This window comes from Mobula hypostoma, chromosome 1 (assembly GCF_963921235.1).
Source record: "Mobula hypostoma chromosome 1, sMobHyp1.1, whole genome shotgun sequence".
Taxonomy (NCBI): Eukaryota; Metazoa; Chordata; class Chondrichthyes; order Myliobatiformes; family Myliobatidae; genus Mobula; species Mobula hypostoma.
In genome coordinates, this window is record NC_086097.1 from 67,171,690 (window position 1) to 67,190,990 (window position 19,301).

At 40.4% G+C, this 19,301-nt stretch overlaps 1 protein-coding gene across 1 annotated transcript in view; it reads left to right on the forward strand.

The window, feature by feature from the left end:
- Positions 1-19,301, forward strand: part of snx6 (sorting nexin 6) — an 81,315-nt gene that overhangs the window by 36,225 nt on the left and 25,789 nt on the right. The window contains exon 10 of the mRNA XM_063050158.1: positions 18,253-18,292. Within this exon, the coding sequence (XP_062906228.1) occupies positions 18,253-18,292 (40 nt within the window). The remainder of the gene's footprint in view (positions 1-18,252; positions 18,293-19,301) is intronic.

Genomic DNA, 19,301 nt, shown 5'->3' on the forward strand with positions numbered 1-19,301 from the left:
CTATATTACCAGGTGCCTGAAGTCCACAAATAAAAATCAGACGTTTGAACTGTGATTTTAGTTATGTTGCCCAGCTTGAACTTTTCACATTCACAGTTGACAATACTGGCATATGTGATAGTTATTGGTGTTTTTTTTTAAACAAGTTTTGGGCAATAGTAGCAAACACTGAAGAGAGATGACTGTTTTCCAAAAATTCTTGTTGGCTTTGGACAGTTTAATCAAATGATAGGTAGCATGGGTTCTTAAGCAGAATAAAATTGAAATAGTGTTCATATTCAGCAGTACTTAATTTTTGGAGCAAAGTGCGTGTGTTCCAGGAGTAGTCTTTATTGGCAAACTCGTAAATACATCTTCGTAGTGCTTGAACCATGATCAAACATAACTCAAAGCAGCAACAAACTGGAAATGGATGCAACAACTGACCCACATGAGTTCTCTTCAGTGTTTGACTCACTGATAACCTGCTAGTTAACGTTTCGATTAACTTCAGCTGTGCCACCTCAATTTGAGCTTGCTGCTGTTGTAGAATTGTGCACAAGTCTTCTGCTGAAATTGCTATGTTGCTATAATACAGTACCTCTTCGCTAATTTGTGTTCACTTGCCTATAACTACTGATGAGACACGAAGCCAGATAATAGAACACTCTGGAATTTGAACTAACCCTTTATTCGGTAAAAGTAAACCAGTCTCAACACTCTATTCAAACTCGTACTCCCCAGTGCGACTATTTAAATCTGTCTGTCTGTATCTTGTTTTACGGCGGTTGGCATCCAACTTAATGGTGCATTACCGCCACCCTCTGCTCCAGAATGTGCACTAGACATACATTCTAAATCCCTTCACACAATCGCGCGCGTGCGCGCGCACACACACACACACATAGTATATATATATATATGTGTGTGTGTGTGTGTGTGTGTGTGTATATATATATATATTTACATACATACAAACCTACACTTCACCCTCCCATCTTTGACCATCCTAGTATCCTATTCCTATTTATTCATCATATTCTATAAAAAAAACCCTGTACCCCTTAAAAACACTAAAAATACCCGGACGTGCTCTCTCACCCATGCCCAGCAACCCTTTTAATGTGAATTCCTGCATCCCCAACTCCCGTAATTTATTTCTCATCATCTCTCTCTGTATTCCATACTTTCTGCAACTCAGAACTACATGTTCTACTGACTCCTCTTCCTGACATTCCTCACACAATCCTGTCTGGTGTTTCCCTATCATTTTCAATGTTTTGTTTAATTCACAATGCCCCAGCCTTAACCTAGTCCACACAATTTCCTCTCTTCTGTTTCCATTACCTACCCTAGTAACTGCAACACTTTTTTGTATTTGATATAAATGCCTCCCTGTCCCATCTTTCTTGCCACATTTGGTTGACTTTTTCCCAGATTACACACTTAACCTCTACTTTACTGATACTAATGTGCATTTCCACATTTTCTTTCTTTAACGCCCTCTTTGCCAACTCATCCACCCTCTCATTCCCCTTCACCCCTACATGTGTTGGAACCCATAGAAATTTAACCTGACCTCCCTGATTTGCAATTCTTTTAACTAACTGAAGGACTTCATAAAGTACATCTTGCCGACTGTTTGTGTGAAAAGACCTTAAACTTGCTAGAACTGAGGATGAATCTGAACATATCAATGCTTTGGCTTGGCTGGCTTTCTGCACCCATTGCAACGCAACCAACACTGCCAGCATCTCCACTGTAAACACCCCTAACTTATTAGATGTTTTGCTGGTATTACCACCCCAAACCCTGTCACTCCTGTTTCAGGTTCCTTTGCACCATCTGTATAAATGTGAGTATAATCACTATACTTTTCCATCACATGACAGTTAAATGCATTTACCAAATATGTTTTATATCTTTCTTTCCTTTTTACCTCTAACAAATGCCAGTCTATGTCAGGCCATACAAGCTTCCATGGAGCTACAACCGGATAAACTACTGAAGGACTTATCCTCAGATCAAACACTCCACATTCTTTCGCGATATCATTCCCTACCCGACTAAAGGTATCCCTCTGAAACCTCCCATTTTCCCAGCACTCCTGCAACACTCCTTTAGCAGGGTGAGAATCATTGTGCCCCTGCAAGTTAGCCCAGTAGTTTGTCATTAGTTGTATCCTTCTTAGTTCCAAAGGCATTATTCCCATTTCTACCTGTAGTGCTGACACTGGTGACGTTTTAAAAGCCCCACTGCACACTCTCAAGGCCTGAGCCTGAATCACATCCAGTTTCCTTATAAGAGACCTAGCTGCTGATCCATATACTATATTTCCATAATCCAATACAGATCTTACTAAAGCCACATACATTTTCTTCAAAGTTGAACAACTTGCTCCCCATTCCCTACCAGTCAAACATCTCATCACATTTATTACTTTTTTAATTTCTCCTCAACTTTCCTGATATGGTCTGCCCATGTTAATCATGAATCAAATACAACTCCCAGAAATTTAAATGATGCAACCCTTTCTAATTCAACCCCATACATCCTTAACTTCTTCCCTACCTCAACCCTTTTCCTGGTTAAAAAAAAATACAGTTTGAGTTTTATCTACTGAAAACCTACATCCCCAATCATAACCCCACTCCACCACTTCATCAATTGCTTCTTGTAGTTTCCTGATTATATAGTCCATGTTCCTGCCTCTTTTCCACAAGGCCCCATCATCCGCAAACAGTGACCTATCTATATCCACTGGTACCTTTGTGAAGACATTGATCATAATGATGAAAAGTAACGGGCTAATCACACTACCTTGAGGTGTGCCATTTTCCACTATGTACTATTTTGATAATTCTGATCCAATCCGAACTTGAATTTATCTACCAAACAAAAAATCTTTAATCCAATTAAAAACTCTCCCACTAACCCCCATCTTGTGCAGTTTAATTAATAATCCTTCCTTCCACATCATATCATAGGCTTTTTCAATGTCAAAGAACACTGCCACTACTGACTCTTTATTTGCCTGGGCCTTCCTTATTTCAGTCTCTAACATAATCACTGAGTCCATGGAATTCCTTCCCTTTCTAAAACCACTCTGATAACTTGCCAGCATTCCCCTTTTCTCAAGCTCATATGATAACCTTTCTGTTATCATCCTTTCCATTATCTTACATATACTTGATGTTAATGCAATTGGTCTGTAGCTAGTGGGTTTTAACAGATCCTTGCCAGACTTCCTCATTAGAATTACTACTGCTTCTTTCCATGCACTTGGTAATCTTCCCTCCTCCCACACTCTGTTATAAAAATGCAGCAACTTCAAGAGCGCTCCTTCTCCTAGATTTTTTAGCATCACAGAGCATATCAGATCTTTCCCTGGGGAGGTTGGTCTCGATCTCTTTATTGCTCTCACCATTTCTGCTAATGTAAATTGATCATCAATTATATCATCTGTTCCTTCCCTCCTGCTTAACACACCTGGGTGTTGGCTCATTATTCTTTCCCTCCTTCTTCTCCCTTCTTCAGACAAATTTTCTGAACTGTGTATCAGTACAAATGACTTGGCCATAACCTCAGCCTTATCCCTACTGGAGACTGCAGTTTCCTCCTCAGATATCATTACTGAATATTCCCATTCCCTTCTATCTCCTCCCATCCTCTTAATCATTCCCCATATCTCTCCCACAGGTGTTGTTCTTCCTACCTTGTCGCAAAAACTCCTCCAACTTGCCATTTTAGCTTGACGTATAGTTCTTCTCACCACTGCCTGTGCTTTCTTATATTGAACCAAATGCTGCATATTATGGGTTCTTTTAACTAGCCTGAATGCTCTATTTCTGTTTTTTACAGCCTGACAACATTCCTCTGTCCGCCATGGTACCAGTTTTCTATTCATCCTATTTTTACTTCTAGGTATAGATTCTTCTGCTGCCATGATAATTGCTGAAGTCACCTGACTGTTTAATTCATCTACATATCCAGAAATATCAATCTTTGTCAACCCTTCTTCACTCAACTTCTGGAACTTACCCCAATCAGCTTTTTCAAACACCCACTTTGGGGTTCTGCCACCTGGTCTTACTTCAACTCTTGCACCCACTGAACACAAAACTGGGTAGTGATCACTGCCTACTGTTGAAGCAGTCCAAACTCCCCAGTTACTAATGCCAGCCAAGGTATTAGACACTAACGTAATATCTAACACTGACTCAGTTCCTGTTGTTATATCTATCCTTGTGCCACTACCATCATTCATACACACCAAATCCCTTTCTTCCATCAAATCTTCAATTACCTTCCCATTTGGATCTGTAATCTGATCCCCCCATATTGTGCTATGAGCATTGAAATCTGCACACCACACTACTTTGTCTGTTTTGTCCTTGTATCTTTAATAGGCTGTCCAATTCCAACCTTTTACACGGATTGTAGTAGTTAATTATAACCACTCCCTCCCCGCTCTCCCACACTTCCACCACTATGTATTCCTGATCATCTCCTTTTTCCAGCACCCTATATGGTATACCTTGCTTGATTAACATAGCACAACCCCCTCCTCCCCCTAGATTTCTATCTTTCCTTATCATTGTATACCCATATACCACAAAGTCTAAAGTTAGTTTCAACCAAGTTTCCTGAATACACTCTACATCTGGTTTTACAACCATTTCTTTAATAAAGTGCTTGAATTCCTGGCCATTGGCCAGTAAGCTCCTTGCATTCCATTGTAAAAGAATCACCATAATTAGTATTAACCAACTCATGACACTTCCTGGGTTGACTGATTAGTGAGGTTCACCCTCACTTCCTCCCATGTCAGTCCTACTAACCCTAAATGGTTTACTGCTGCTTTTACCACCAGCTGAATTTTGTCACTTTTTGACTTTACCTCAGCCGTACTATTAATCACTCCTGCAATGAATGTTACTAGAGCCTTTTTGTCTACATAAATCCTGTCATTTGTTCTTTGTTGCATCTCTCGTATCCCTATTGCTCCCTGTTCATTAGGAGCATTATTCTGTTCTCTTGACATTCTTACAGCTTCTGCATAAATGATCTTTCTTTTCACTCTTATTTCTTGAATTTTAGTCTCCCGTCTGATAACCTCACCCACTATATGCGACATTATAAGCTCCTCCACAATTGCAGCATTTTGGTTGAACACTGTTCCGCACTTTCCATATTCATGATCACCCCCACATCTAGCACATCTCCTCTGCCTTTTACAGTTTTTAGCCACGTGTCCAAACCTTTGACAATTATAGCACCTCAGTGGTTTTGGCACATACACCCTTACTGGGTAACTCATGAAACCCAGGAACACCTTCCTTGGCACTCTTTCTTCTTCAAATTCAATCAATACTGATTCACTTTCCTTTTTCACTCCCTCCTTTGTTGTTTTCAGTCTTTGAACATTCATTACTTTCCCTCCTTTAATATTCCTCTTTATCTCCTCCATATTTATACTCATTGGTATCCCCGTGATCACTCCTTTACAACCACTGTTTTGTGCTCCCACCCTCCCAGTGTATTCCACCTTGCATTTTCCTATCTCTTTTAGCTTGAGTGCTTTCTCAAGTTGTTCCTCATTCGCACATCTTACCAATAAATTGCTATCATTAAGAACTTTTGCAAATACTATTTCCCCTATCTTATTTGTCAGAGTTGTTGTTAGCACAAACGGGTTAATTTTCTTCATATGTCCCTGAGCCTTCTCATTAAACCTAATTATGACAACACCTCCTCTCTGAGCTTGTTCATCTTCCTCACTTTCAGAGCTTTCTCCACTATCATTTCTTATTCTTTTATTCCCTTAGTCTTGGTTTTTATTCATCCGACCCCTCACTACCTCCTCATTCCCTTTATTTCTCCCTTCACAATAATCCACCTCTCCCCAGCTGCCTACCTCTGGTCCCAAGTCTCTATCCCTCTCCTTCTCCACTTTCTTTCCCTCAACCCCACCTCTTATCTTGTCCGCCATTACCGGACCCACACAACCCTCTCCCAGCAATTTCCATTCCTTCCCCACTCTCTTTCCCTCAACAGGTTCCAAACCACATTCACGCATCAAGCAAAACACAGCCAGCTTCCAGTCCAGTAGCCTTCAGCTCCTATTCACTGCCCACACTCTCGGGACTCCACAGCGACTATTTAATTGACTTGCCCCAGAGCAGTTGAGTCCTTGATTGGGGCAATGACCAGTGAAAGTCAGCCTGGGATTGGTTTCAGCTGACCACTAGGTGCTGATTGTTTTGGCTTGCTGTACTAACTAGTGGGGTACTTGCAGAGATCAATCCTTGGTTCCCAGCTGTTTAGTGCTTATCAGGGATTTGGATGAGGGAACCAAATGTAATATTTCTGAATTTGCAGCAACACAAATTGCTGTGAGGACCAGGGGTCAGTTTGTGGACAGAGAACATTACATTTATAAATGAGTTGAGAAAGTTCTTCATGGAGTTTAATGAATTTGTGGAATTCTGTATTAAAGACTAAGGTCAAGTTTTTGAATATATTTGAGGAGGCTGTACGAATTGATCTAAGGAAAGGCATCAAAGTATATGGGAGAGAGGCAACTTCATTGTGAGACAGAATCACTTGTGATTATAGTGGAGCAGGCTAGAAGGCCCAAATGGCCTGATCCATATCTTATCTTTCTATGTTCCTGGAAAGAGTAGAGAATTACAGGTTTAGAATGAATGATGGGCTTAAAGTAGGATTACTGATATCGATGGAAATGAAAAGTGATAAATAACTGTGTCCAAAGGTTTGAATGAGGTACAAATGGAGATGGATGCAATGGTTGATAGCTGTAGTTTGGGAATTAGTGTTTAAGAAAGGGAGCTATAATCCAGGAACTATAAATGTTAATAATGGGGCAAATCCCGAAGTGTATTAATGTTAAGGAAATAACATGGTGATCAGAAAATAATAAGATTGGGCAGAGTTTATTTGTAACATTTTAAAAACCTGTTTGACAGATCAGTTGAAATTATTAAGATTGTATTTAGCAGAAAAGTTGAATATGAATCATTGGATGCAAAAGAAAATACTAGAAATCTGAAACAAAATTGGAAAAAAACTGCTGGAAAAAGTGCCACAAGAGGTTATTAAAGAAAATGAGAACACAATATTAGTGGTAATATTACTGGCAATGATCGGTTAACAGACAAAAAAAAGAGTAAGAATAAACAGGTTATTTTTGGGTTGTGATAATGAGAAGAGTGAGATGTAGTGTTTTCCCTCGTTCCTATTCTTGCCACATGTTAAGTCAAGCGATATCTGGTATTCAACAGCAGTGTTTTTTCTTAAACCAGCTGCTATCTTACTAATCGCAATAACATTTCTCTAGGACAGCATATCTGAAAGCAATACTAAGACAGAAACCTGTGAGTGAGCACAAAATACGCATGAAAATATGAGCAGGAGTAGGCCACTTGGTCCTTCAAACCTGCTTCACTATTCAATACCATCATGGCTGATCTATGCTGTCCTGAACTCCCCTCCTGAGGTGCCTTAAATACACCTAATGATTGCACCTATATACATCTAATAATCAGTGAAGAAAATTCTCAGATGGTAGTGAATCATACCTCATTTTTAAATGACAGGCCTCTCATTTTGTATCAGTGTCCACTTGTTCTTGACTCTCCCACTAGTGAAAACAAATTAACTTCTACTGTGTCAAACCTCCTTAGGATCTTGTATGTTTGAATAAGGTTATCCCTCGTTCCTTGAAATTTCAGGGAATACCGATCCAGGAAGTTTACATACTTGTACACATTTCAAAACGTAAAAGAAAAACACTTGAAAATCTCCAATTTGAAATGCTTGAAGTGTTTGCAATCTAGTAAATGATTATTTTTGGTGTAAGATAGTTTATGTGCAGTGATTATTGTTTATGGAGCTATTAAAGCTAAATTTTTCAGTAGTTTACACTGGGAAGAACTTATACACACTTATTTCCTACTGGCTTACTTATTTAAAGATGTTTATTTCTTTTCAGATGTGCTTTGTGCAAGTTTTCTTTTGAATAAGTTGGTTGAAAATGTAGAATTATTTATAGAATTAATGCTCTAAAAAGATATGGAATAAAAATATATTTATGAATTTGGGAAAAATTAACAATATTTTTTGTAATCTCATTTCCTGGTACATGTGCAAATGATGTGGAGTTGCCTATATTACTTCTCACTTTATATCATGATGAATACCGATTACTACCTTGTATAGATACAGGCCTCCTCCAGGTTACAGCAGGGACCCGAACCTGTGAACTATTTGTAACCTGAACAGTTTGCAAACAGGAATGTGGTGCCTATCAAGTTTTCCTGCCGCAGCTGACAAATAGTCAGGGTCATAGTCATACTTTATTGATCTGGGGAGAAATTGGTTTTCGTTACAGTTGCACCATAAATAATTAAATAGTAGTAAAACCATAATTTACATATTACTATTTAACTATTTATGCCAGGAAATAAGTCCAGGACCAGCCTATTGGCTCAGGGTGTCTGACCCTCTAAGGGAGGAGTTGTAAAGTTTGATGGCCACAGGCAGGAATGACTTCCTATGACGCTCTGTGTTGCATCTCAGTGGAATGAGTCTCTGGCTGAATGTACTCCTGTGCCCAACCAGTACATTATGTAGTGGATGGGAGACTTTGTCCAAGATGGCATGCAACTTGGACAGCATCCTCTTTTCAGACACCACCGTCAGAGAGTCCAGTTCCATCCCCACAACCTCACTGGCCTTATGAATGAGTTTGTTGATTCTGTTGGTGTCTGCTACCCTCAGCCTGCTGCCCCAGCACTCAACAGTAAACATGATAGCACTGGCCACCACAGACTCGTAGAACATCCTCAGCATCGTCCAACAGATGTTAAAGGACCTCAGTCTCCTCAAGAAATAGAGACGGCTCTGACCCTTCTTGTAGACAGCCTCAGTGTTCTTTGACCAGTCCAGTTTATTTTCAATTCATATCCCCAGGTATTTGTAATCCTCCACCATGTCCACACTGACCCTCTGGATGGAACAGGGGTCACCAGTACCTTAGCCCTCCTCAGGTCTACCACCAGCTCCTTAGTCTTTTTCACATTAAGCTGCAGATAATTCTGCTCACACCATGTGACAAAGTTTCCTACTGTAGCCCTGTACTCAGCCTCATCTCCCTTGCTGATGCATCCAACTATGGCAGAGTCATTAGAAAACTTCTGAGGATGACAAGACTCTGTGCAGTAGTTGAAGTCCGAGGTGTAAATGGTGAAGAGAAAGGGAGACAAGACAGTCCCCTGTGGAGCCCCAGTGCTGCACATCCATACCATCAGTCTGCCAAACACTCATTGTATGTATATGGGCTGTACATATGTTGGGTATTAGTACTCTGGAGAATATCTGTAGTGTTAATTTGCCTTGCTGAGATTTCTTAACCATTTAATAATTCTCACGAAATTGTATCTGTCACTCAAGTCTCTTTCACTTAACTTTTTTTCTCACAATTAGCCTGCTAATTATGAATTTTGGTTTTATTGTGGCCTTTTGCGCTACCTGGGTTAAACAGTATGATGTACTACAGCTCAATCAATCTTTAATGCAATAATGTTAGCTAATTTTTTTGTATATGCATGCAATTGTTTCAAATAAATCCTAAAATGTAATGTTCGAACCATGATATCATTTTGAAATAAACACTGGAGTAAAGTAACTAAAAGAAGTAGCTATTATCTCATTAGAGAGCTCTTTATTAGAAATCCTGTTGGGATTGTCCTGACATTTGCAAGGTAGCTGTTAAAAGTATCAACAGGTTTTTCTCTGTTATACAGTACTGTGCAAAAGTCTTGGGCACGTGTATATCGCTAAGGTGCTTAAGATCTTTTGCACAGTACTGTAGTAATTTTGCGTATTGCACTGTAATACTGCCGCAAAAAAAGACACTTTTCATGAGTGATGATAAACCTGATTCCGATATGGGTCTGTATTGTGGACTGAGAATTGGAAGGGAGCAGGAACAGGGGAATCATGGTTGGGAAAAGGGAAAGGAAGTAGGGAGGAAGTGGGAAGCACCAGAGAGACTTTCTGTAATGACCAATAAACCAATTGTTTAGAATCAAATAACTTTGCCTGGTGTCTCGGCTGGGTGTGTCTACACTCATGCCACTCCCCAGCCCTTGTACTGCTCTGCCACCTGTCCCACACTGCTGACATGGCGTTCCACCCTTGCCATTTGCAACATCCTTTACTCACAGCAGATTTACAAGCTATCTTTCCGCTCCACATTGATAAATAATATGTGCCTGAAACTTTTGCACAGTACTGTATGTAAGGGTTTTTGATGGACCAGTGCAGGTCCTCTGCCATTCAGACCATGGTTCTGAATGGCAGAGTTCAGTATATTTCAAGACAGCAACACAAGGTATCTCTATCCTGACGTGATAAGTATGGACAAAATGACTGCAGTCTTCAATTGGTGAGGCACGAGTGAATGTATTTTCAAGATTTATTATGGATATATTAGCACATTATTTCTGCAGAAAGCAGTTTCTTTTTGATAAGTCTAGGTCATGTTTAAAAGCAAACTTAATTCATTTTTCCTCTAAATAATTTCTTTGACTCCTCCTACTTCCTTCAAACAAAAGTTGTAGCCCATGCGTCCCAGCTATACCTGCCTGTTTGTTGGCTACGTAGAACAATCTCTGTTTCAAGCCTACACTGGTGACCGTCCTGCACTTTTCCTGCGCTACATCGATGACTGCATTGGTGCTGCTTCCTGCACCCATGTTGAACTAGTTAATTTCATGCACTTTGCCTCCAACTTCCACCCTGCCCTTAAATTTACCTGGTCCATTTCTGACACCTCCCACCCCTTTCTCAATTGCACTGTCTCTATCTCCAGAGATAGCTTATCCACCGTCTATTACAAACCCATGGATTCTCACAGCTACCTGGACTATACCTCTTCCCACCCTGTTACAGTCGACCTTTACTAATCCGACTACCTGTAATTCAGTTCCTTCGATAATCCGGCACTGATTTCAAATTTTCCGCGCAACCGTACCAATCTGCTGCGCATTGTTTTGGTTGCGCTAGATCTGTTCACGTATTGGTACGCTCTTGTAAGCACAGACAAGCAATTCCTGCTTGTTTTCCTGCATTTATTAATAACATTTGCATGAGGCATGGCTGCCTGGCACCCGCCCATCTCACCTGCCAACGGCAGGGGAGCTGGTGCGCTGGGCTGGTCGGCCTTCTCACCAGCCTGTTGGCAGTCACTTAATGCCCTCCAGCGTCGCCTGGCTGGCGCGCTGTTCTCTTCTGCCTACGATCTCCGATCAGATGTGGCAACCCGCTGAATTTCAGCATAGTACTAAGTGGAGGAAAAGAAACTAACGAGGATTCCCTCAGTAACTGCGAGTCTCAGTAACTGCGAGTGAAGAGGGAAGAGCCCAGTGCCGAATCCCCGGCAGCCTAGCGGTCGTGTGAAATGTGGCGTATAGAAGACCTTCTTTCTCCGGCTTCTGCTTCTGCTCACCCAGACGTGCTGCCACCAACATCAACAGGTTTTGAAGAAACTGTAGTGCCAGTTTCAGCACCAGTTCCTGATGCTTCACTCATTTTTCAAGATGAAGATGTTGATGATCGTGACAACGCCACACTTGCAGACATGTAACTTTGCCTGAAGGTATATTAAACGTCTCACTTTAGAAGCGGAAGTGCTCAACTGTTCTGTACAAGTTAATTCCTGTACATTTACCTGTACCCTTTATTTTATCTGTGTCTGTGCAGTATATTACTTTATTAAAATTTCACTTGCTACTCATTTAATATTTCTGTTTCATTATTATCTAACTTGTACTGAGGTATGATGAGATGGTTAGCTATTGCTTAATGTGATCCTTCTGTAATTCAGCATTTTCACTAATCCGGCACTCCTCAGGTCCCAATGGTGCTGGATTGGTGAAGGTCGACCTGTACTTGTGAAAACACCATCCCCTTCTCTCAATTCCTTTGTCGCATCTGCTCTCAGGATGAGGCTTTTCATTCCAGAATGAAGGAGATGTCCTTTTTCTTCCACAGAAAGGGGCTTCCCTTCCTCCACCATTAACGTTGCATTCAGCCACAACTCTTCCATTTCACACACGTATGCTCTTACCCCATCCTCCTGCCACACTACTAGGGATAGGGTTCCTCTTGTCCTCCCCTACCACCTCACCAGCCTTCTCGTCCAGCACATAATTCTCTGAAACTTCTGCCATCTTCAGCAGGATCCCACAATCAAGGACATCTTCTCCACACCGCCGGCCCCCCCCCCCCGGCTTTCCGCAGGGATGGCTCCACATGTGACTCCCTTGTCCATTCGTCCCTCCCCACTGATCTCCCTCCTGGCACTTATCCATGCTAGCGCAACAAGCGCTACACCTGCCCCTTTACCTCCTCAGTCTCTGCCATTTAGGCCCTTAAACAGTCCTTTCAGTTGAGGTGACACCTCACCTTTGAGTCAGTTGAGGTCATATACCGGTGCTCCCAGTGGGGCCCCCTGTGTATCGCTGTGACCTGACATAGTTTGAGAGACTGCTTTGCCAGGCACCTACAGGGGAAAAAGTCCGTCCGAAAAAGTGGGATCTCCCAGTGGCCATCCAATTTAATTTCTCTTCCCATTCCCATTCTGACATGTCTGTCCCTGCCTCCTCCACTGTTGTTATGAGGCCACACTCAGGTTGGAGGAACAACACCATGTATTCTGTTTGACTAGCCTCCAACCGATGGCATGAACATCAATATTTTGAACTTCTGGTAATGCCCCCTGCCCCCCTCCTTCACCATTTCCCATCCCCCTTTCCCCTCTCTCACCATATCTCCTTGCCGGCCTATCGCCTCCCTCTGGTGCCCCCCCCCTTTCTTTCTTCCGTGTCCTTCTGTCACTTTTACCAATTTGCTTCGCAGCTCTTTTACATCACCCCTCCCCCCTTCAGGTTTCACCCATCACCTTGTGTTTCTCTCTCCCCTCCCTCCCCCGCCCCCCCAACCTTTTAAATCTAATCCTCAGCTTTTTTTCTCCTGCCCAAAATGTTGGTTTCAGCCTAAAATGTTGACTGTACTCTTTTCCTGGATGCTGCCTGCCCCGCTGAGTTCCTCCAGCATTTTGTGTGTGTTGCTCAGATTTCCACCATCTGCAGATTTTTTTCTTGTTTGTGTTTGAATTCGATGTGTTTTCTATTTTGGGTAGTCAGTTAGACTAAAATATATTAATATGAAACTTGTTGAATGCTGAAATGGTTTTTTAATGGCTTGCACCCATTAGCTTTTAAACAGGATTTCACATTGCGCTTTTGAGCTTGCAAGTATTTTTCTGACCACACAAGCAATGCTGAAATATCTCGTAATAATCTTCTTAAACATCGGACATGGAACATAAATATTGCTTTTCCCCTATCAACCTTTGTTCTGTAGATGAGACAGACAAATGATCTATTAGATTTCATAACCTTTCTTTTGAGAACTATGTTACAATCATTTGTAATACAAGCATGAATGTTCAACACTCACATCAGGCTCTATGATTCTCAAGAATGCAGTAGTTTCTCCTGAACTTGCAGCTCTCTTGTAAAAGCTATAGCTTCACTCAGATAAATGTAGATGAAGTAAAAATTACAGATCAAAGGATGACACTAATATGCAGTATATCATGCATTGACTTCAATGTTATAAAGGAAATGTTTATAAGATTTAATCAAGTAATGTACAGGGGGCAGGAATACTCTCAGGAGGGCAATGCCATTATTGTTGATCAAAACCATTAAATATCTTAAGGATATACTGTCTAATGAAGTGATTTATTTTGATATAAAGTAAGAGTCGTTTCCCTGTGACATGCGTTTTTTGAATTATAATCATGGTACCACAGAACTGAAGGATAGTAAAGCTTTTAGTTGAATAAATAAAGTCCATGGATTTTTGCATGAATGGTGAAATTGTTCTACGTGAGAAAGAATTGATAATGTTAATTGTGAACATTTTTATCAAAAATGATTCCAAAGTTCAAAGTAAACTTATTATCAAAGTGCATATGTACAACCCCGAGATTCATTTTCTTGTGGGCATTTACAGTAAATACAAAGCCACGTAATAAAATCAATGAAAGATCGCACATAACAAGATGGTCAAGCAACCAGTGTACAAAAGATGACCCAAAAAACTGTGCAAGTACAGAAACAAACAAATATGAGAATGATTCCAGGAATTAGGTAGAGGAGAGTTTGAGGGCTTTGGCCTGTACTTGCTGGGGTTCAGAAGAATGAGGGGGAATCTCGTTGAAACTTGCTGAATATTGAAAGATCAAGATTGAGTAAATGTGTGATGGATGTCTCCCATAGTGAGCGAGTCTAGGATTAGAGGGCACAGCCTCAGAACAGAGAGATGTCCATTTAGAACAGGGATGAGGAAGATGGTGAACCTGTGCAATTCATTGCCAGGGATGGCTGTGGAGACCAAGCAATTGAGTATATTTAAAGCAGAGGTTGATTGCTTCTTGATTAGTCAGGCATCAAAGGTTACAAGAAGAAGGCATGAGAATGGGGTTGAGAGTCCTTGAAAGTGAGTCTATAGTGGTGGGAGCATTTCAGTGATGGTGAAGTTGAGTCAAGTTATCCCCTTTGGATGGATGAGGGGTAATAAGTGTCCCTGAACTTGGTGGGGTAAGTCCGGAGGCTCCTGTACCACCTTCCTGATGGCTGTAGTGAGAAGCGAGTATGATTTGAGGTAGACCTATTTTGGGTGGTTAATGAAAACAAAATTTTATTTTAAATCTCTGTTAATTAAGTTTTGAAATCCAGTAAATAGAAGGGCTTGAAATTATTTTTTATGGCTGGTATTTATCACACTTCTCTTATTGCTCTTAAGAAAAAGTGCATTTTGGTGCCAGTATAGCTTAAGCAACAAAATGCAGTACTTATTGTAGATGACACACAACTCAGATGCTGGTGGAGATTTAGACAATGGATAGGATATCAATCAAGTAGGTTGTTTTCACCTGGATGATGGTGTTTTGAGTATTTGTCGAGACACCTACAGGGCATTCTATAGCACTGGTGATAGTGAATAGGCTTTGGTGTGACACTCGTTTCAGCCCTGGATCTGATCTTTTGCCATGGTAATTATATTTTTCCCAGTGAAAATCAGTGAACCAAGGATTTTTTCCAAAAATATGGCTGTAATTTGGCTTACTACCAAATGTATTTAATATTCTAGTAACACTCTTGACAGTCTGCTATCTCAATGTTTGGAAATCCCAGTGATTATTTTATATGGTTCTATTTTCCACACTTCCTATTAAACTTGACAGCTGACTGGAAAATTTATTGTAATGTTGTGTAACGTCCTTTTGGATTAAAAGTGTATTAATAGGAGTGAAATCCACTGTTTCTGAAAATCCGTCAGAGCAGTTTGAAACTAAAGTACTAAACTAAAATACTGTACAAGCATTTGTTTAGCATTTTACTTCTGTTAGTAGCAGTTGAATGAAAACACAACCACTCAACATTAGAAACGCAATCAGACAATTTGAAGCAAGTAGACTTTGTGCTATGGTGGCGTGTAGTTAAATGGGGTTAAGTCTTCAAATCAAATAAACATTTTTGAGTGATTCAGAACCATTCTTTACATAAAGTACAACTGGTAATTTTACAGTTATTTAGTTAATGGCAGTTGAATGAAACACTGGAACTCAACATTAGGAACACCAAATTGAACTGCTTGAAGTAGGCAGACATCTTTGTGTTATTGATGAGTACCTGTCAAGTTGCCGTTGATTCAGATATATTAGCCTCTAAATAAATGGGGTGAAGTCTCATAAATCTTGAGAGTTTCAAGTTGTCAAAGTTTCATTGAAATAAAATGTTGTACAGTGATTCTGGTTAATTAAGACATATCAGGACCATATATTTTGACCCAATTAAGCAGCTGCCTCAATTAGCTGAAGTTTCATGGAAATAGTTAAAAAGGTATTTTAAAAAAAAGGCAAAACTACTGTTTAACTGCATAACAAGATATGTATTTAAATGAAATAATGAACAAATTAAAACTATCAATACTACAGTATTACAGAACTGTATTAGTTCCAAATATTTGTTGGAGCAGTGTACGCTGCTGTATTCTTTTGATTGACTGTAAATGAATCAGCGCAGACACCAAGTGCAGATAAAGAAGGTGCTTCCATACAATGCATCCTCCAAATCTTCATTTGCACTGTAACGTTGAAGACGATTGTCAATATCTTCAAATTCTTCGCATTTTCTAACCTGAAGTACTGAAATAGTTTCATTTTCACTCCCGACTGTTTCTGGCATCTCCAAACCTGAATGCTTGAAACTGCAGTGAGCAAAACTGTTCCGAATTATCTTGCTACTTATTTCTCACCAGCCATCAGTAACAAAAAGCACGTTTTTTTCCACTACACAAATACATGCAGCTGACGCTATCTAATTCTTCCGTCTCTGCCGCATCTACTCTCAGGAGGCGGCTTTTCATTCCGGAACGAAGGAGGTGTCCTCGTTTTTCAAAGAAAGGGGCTTCCCTTCCTCCACCATCAATGCTGCCCTCAATCTCAACCTCATCTCTTCCATTTCACGCATGTCTGCTCTTACCCCATCCTTCTGTCACCCTACCAGGGATAGGGTTCCTCTTGTCCTCACCTACCACCTCACCAGCCTCTGTGTCCAGCATATAATTCTCTGGAACTTCTGCCATCTCACACAAGATCCCATCCTGGCACTTATCCTTGCAAGTGGAACAAATGCTACACCTGCCCCTATACTACCTCCCTCACTACCTTTCAGGGTCCCAAACAGTCCTTCCAGGTGAGGCATCCCTTTACCTGTGAGTCTGTTGGGGTCATTTATTGTATCTGGTGCTCCTGGTGTGGCTTACTGTGTATTGGTGAGACTCAATGTAGATTGGGAGACCGCCTCAATGAGCACCTATGCTCCGTCTGCCAGAAAAAGTAGGATCTCCCAGTGGCCACCCATTTTAATTTCACTTGCCATTCCTCTTCCAATATGTCCACCCATGGCCTCCTTTAATGTCTGCTCAGGTTGTTAGAACAACATGTTATATTCCTTTAAGGTAGCCTCCAACCTAGTGGTATGAACATTGATTTCTCGAACTTCTAGTAATGCCTGCCCCTCCCCTACTTCACCATTCTCCATCCCCTTTTCCCTCTCTCAACTCCTTGCTTGCCCATTGCCTCCCTCTAGTGCTCCTCCATCCTTTTCTTTCTTCCTTGGCTTTCTGTCTTCCATCAGACTCTCCCTTCTCCAGCCCTGTATCTGTTACACCAATCAACTTCCCAGCTCTTAACTTCATCCCTCCCCCTCCTGGTTTCACCTATCACCTTGTGTTTCTCTCTCCCCTCCTTCCACCTTTTAAATCTACGTTGACTGTACTTTTTTTTTCCAGATACACAGCCTGGCCTGCTGAGTTCCTCCAGCATCTTGTGTGTGTTGCTTGGATTTCCAGCATTCGCAGATTTTCTCTTGTTTGCTATTTAGAAACTGTTTGCTCTAAGCATGGTATAGTGTCTAACAGCCGCACAGGTGCACATGACTGATGCTAGTTAGAAACTATTTGGCAACTACCTCCTGTCCCAATTAAGCCGAAGAGAATCCCAAATAAACGAAGGGAAACTTAGCTATTTTCTTGATTAGATTTTGTTCTTTAAGACTTGTCCCAAATAAGCAGCTGCCCCGATTAATCATTGGCATAATTGAACAAAATCAGCTACATTTACTACGGGATGGTTTTCACCTTTATAATATTTTTATTACAGTACAGTAATTACAGTTTGGTCTGCATTGAGCAAAATGTAATATTGAGCCTTTTTTGGCTTAAAAAAAAAACTTGAGTTTTCAGCCTGTTCATATAAATAAGTATGCTCACTGCGTCAATAATGACATTTCTGCTTGTCAGCAGTTGTGTTCGTTGAATGAAACTTTCAATTTTAATGTTATAAGCAATTCTTTAGAAATATTTGCCTAGTAAGAGATAAATTGCAACCAGCCAACCTAATTTCATTTAGCATTCCTAGAGATACTTTTGAGACACAGGTTGTACAAATCCAGGTGCAAAATTACTTTAACCTATAACTATTTTCAGACTTTAAAATGGTGACTTTTATTAGAATGACTGCTTGAACAAATTTCCTACACGAAGTAGCACTATATACTATTTTTGGACAATATGCTTTATAGTTTGGTAATATATTCTATTCTGTTTCAGATTTTTCCTGAAGGTATCAGAATTATTCGAAAAAACAAGGGTATGTCAATTTTGACTTGCATGCACTTAATACCTTGTTTTACCTATCACTTGCTTATACTCCTTCCCCCTCCCCCCCTTTCTTATTCTGATTTCTGCCCTCTTACTTTCCAGTCCTGATGAAGGGTCTTGGCCTAAAACATCAACTATTTATTGCTCTTCTTAGATGCTGCCTGACATGCTGAGTTCCTCCAGTATTTTGTTGCCTCATTTCAAAACTTCCAGGTTTTGAAATTTAGCTGAACAATTTTTAATAGGCTTGATCTTTATTAAAAATGCTAGTATTGTCTTGTACAAAGTCAGTTTGAATATACAGCAAACACATCTGTTTATAGAGCAGTTTTTAACATGGCGAACGTGGTTAAAGTACTTCACTGACTATAGGATAAAACAAATGCTGAGGAAATAATTAGAATGGATAAAAAAAGAACTTGATTGAATGAGATTTTCTGTGAGGATTTTCTTAAAAGGAAGAGGAGGTGGAGAGGTTTAAGGACTGTTCTTCAGAATGTAGAGTCAAAAATAACTCATATGACTATCAGTGATCAGATGTAGGAATGAGAAATTTAGAAGCTCCTGTCAGAGAACCAACAAACACTCAAAGGTGGTGGTGGTGAGAGGAGGGTGGGCGGTGAGAATAGTGGTATTCTTAGAGGCAGATCTAGGCAGGGTAGAATGGGATTGAGAGAGAATGCAGGTCAGCCAAGTAATGGATAATAATTTGAGGGGACAATGCTGCAGAATTTTTATGAGCTGAGGCTTGGAGCCAGCAGGAAATGATCTATTGGTATAGTCAAATTGAAGTAAAAACCATAGCAGATGAAGGGGTCATTTGCATGTATTCAAGTCAGGTTAAATAGAATCAAGAATTTGCAAAGAATAGAGTAAATAGAACTTTTGGTATGTTTGGTGGTGGTGACTGCAGTTTGTGAAAGCTTGTAATTGAAAAGAATTATGGCTTGTCCAAAGTTGAAAATCACATAAACAGTCTAATAACAAGAATAAGGGAA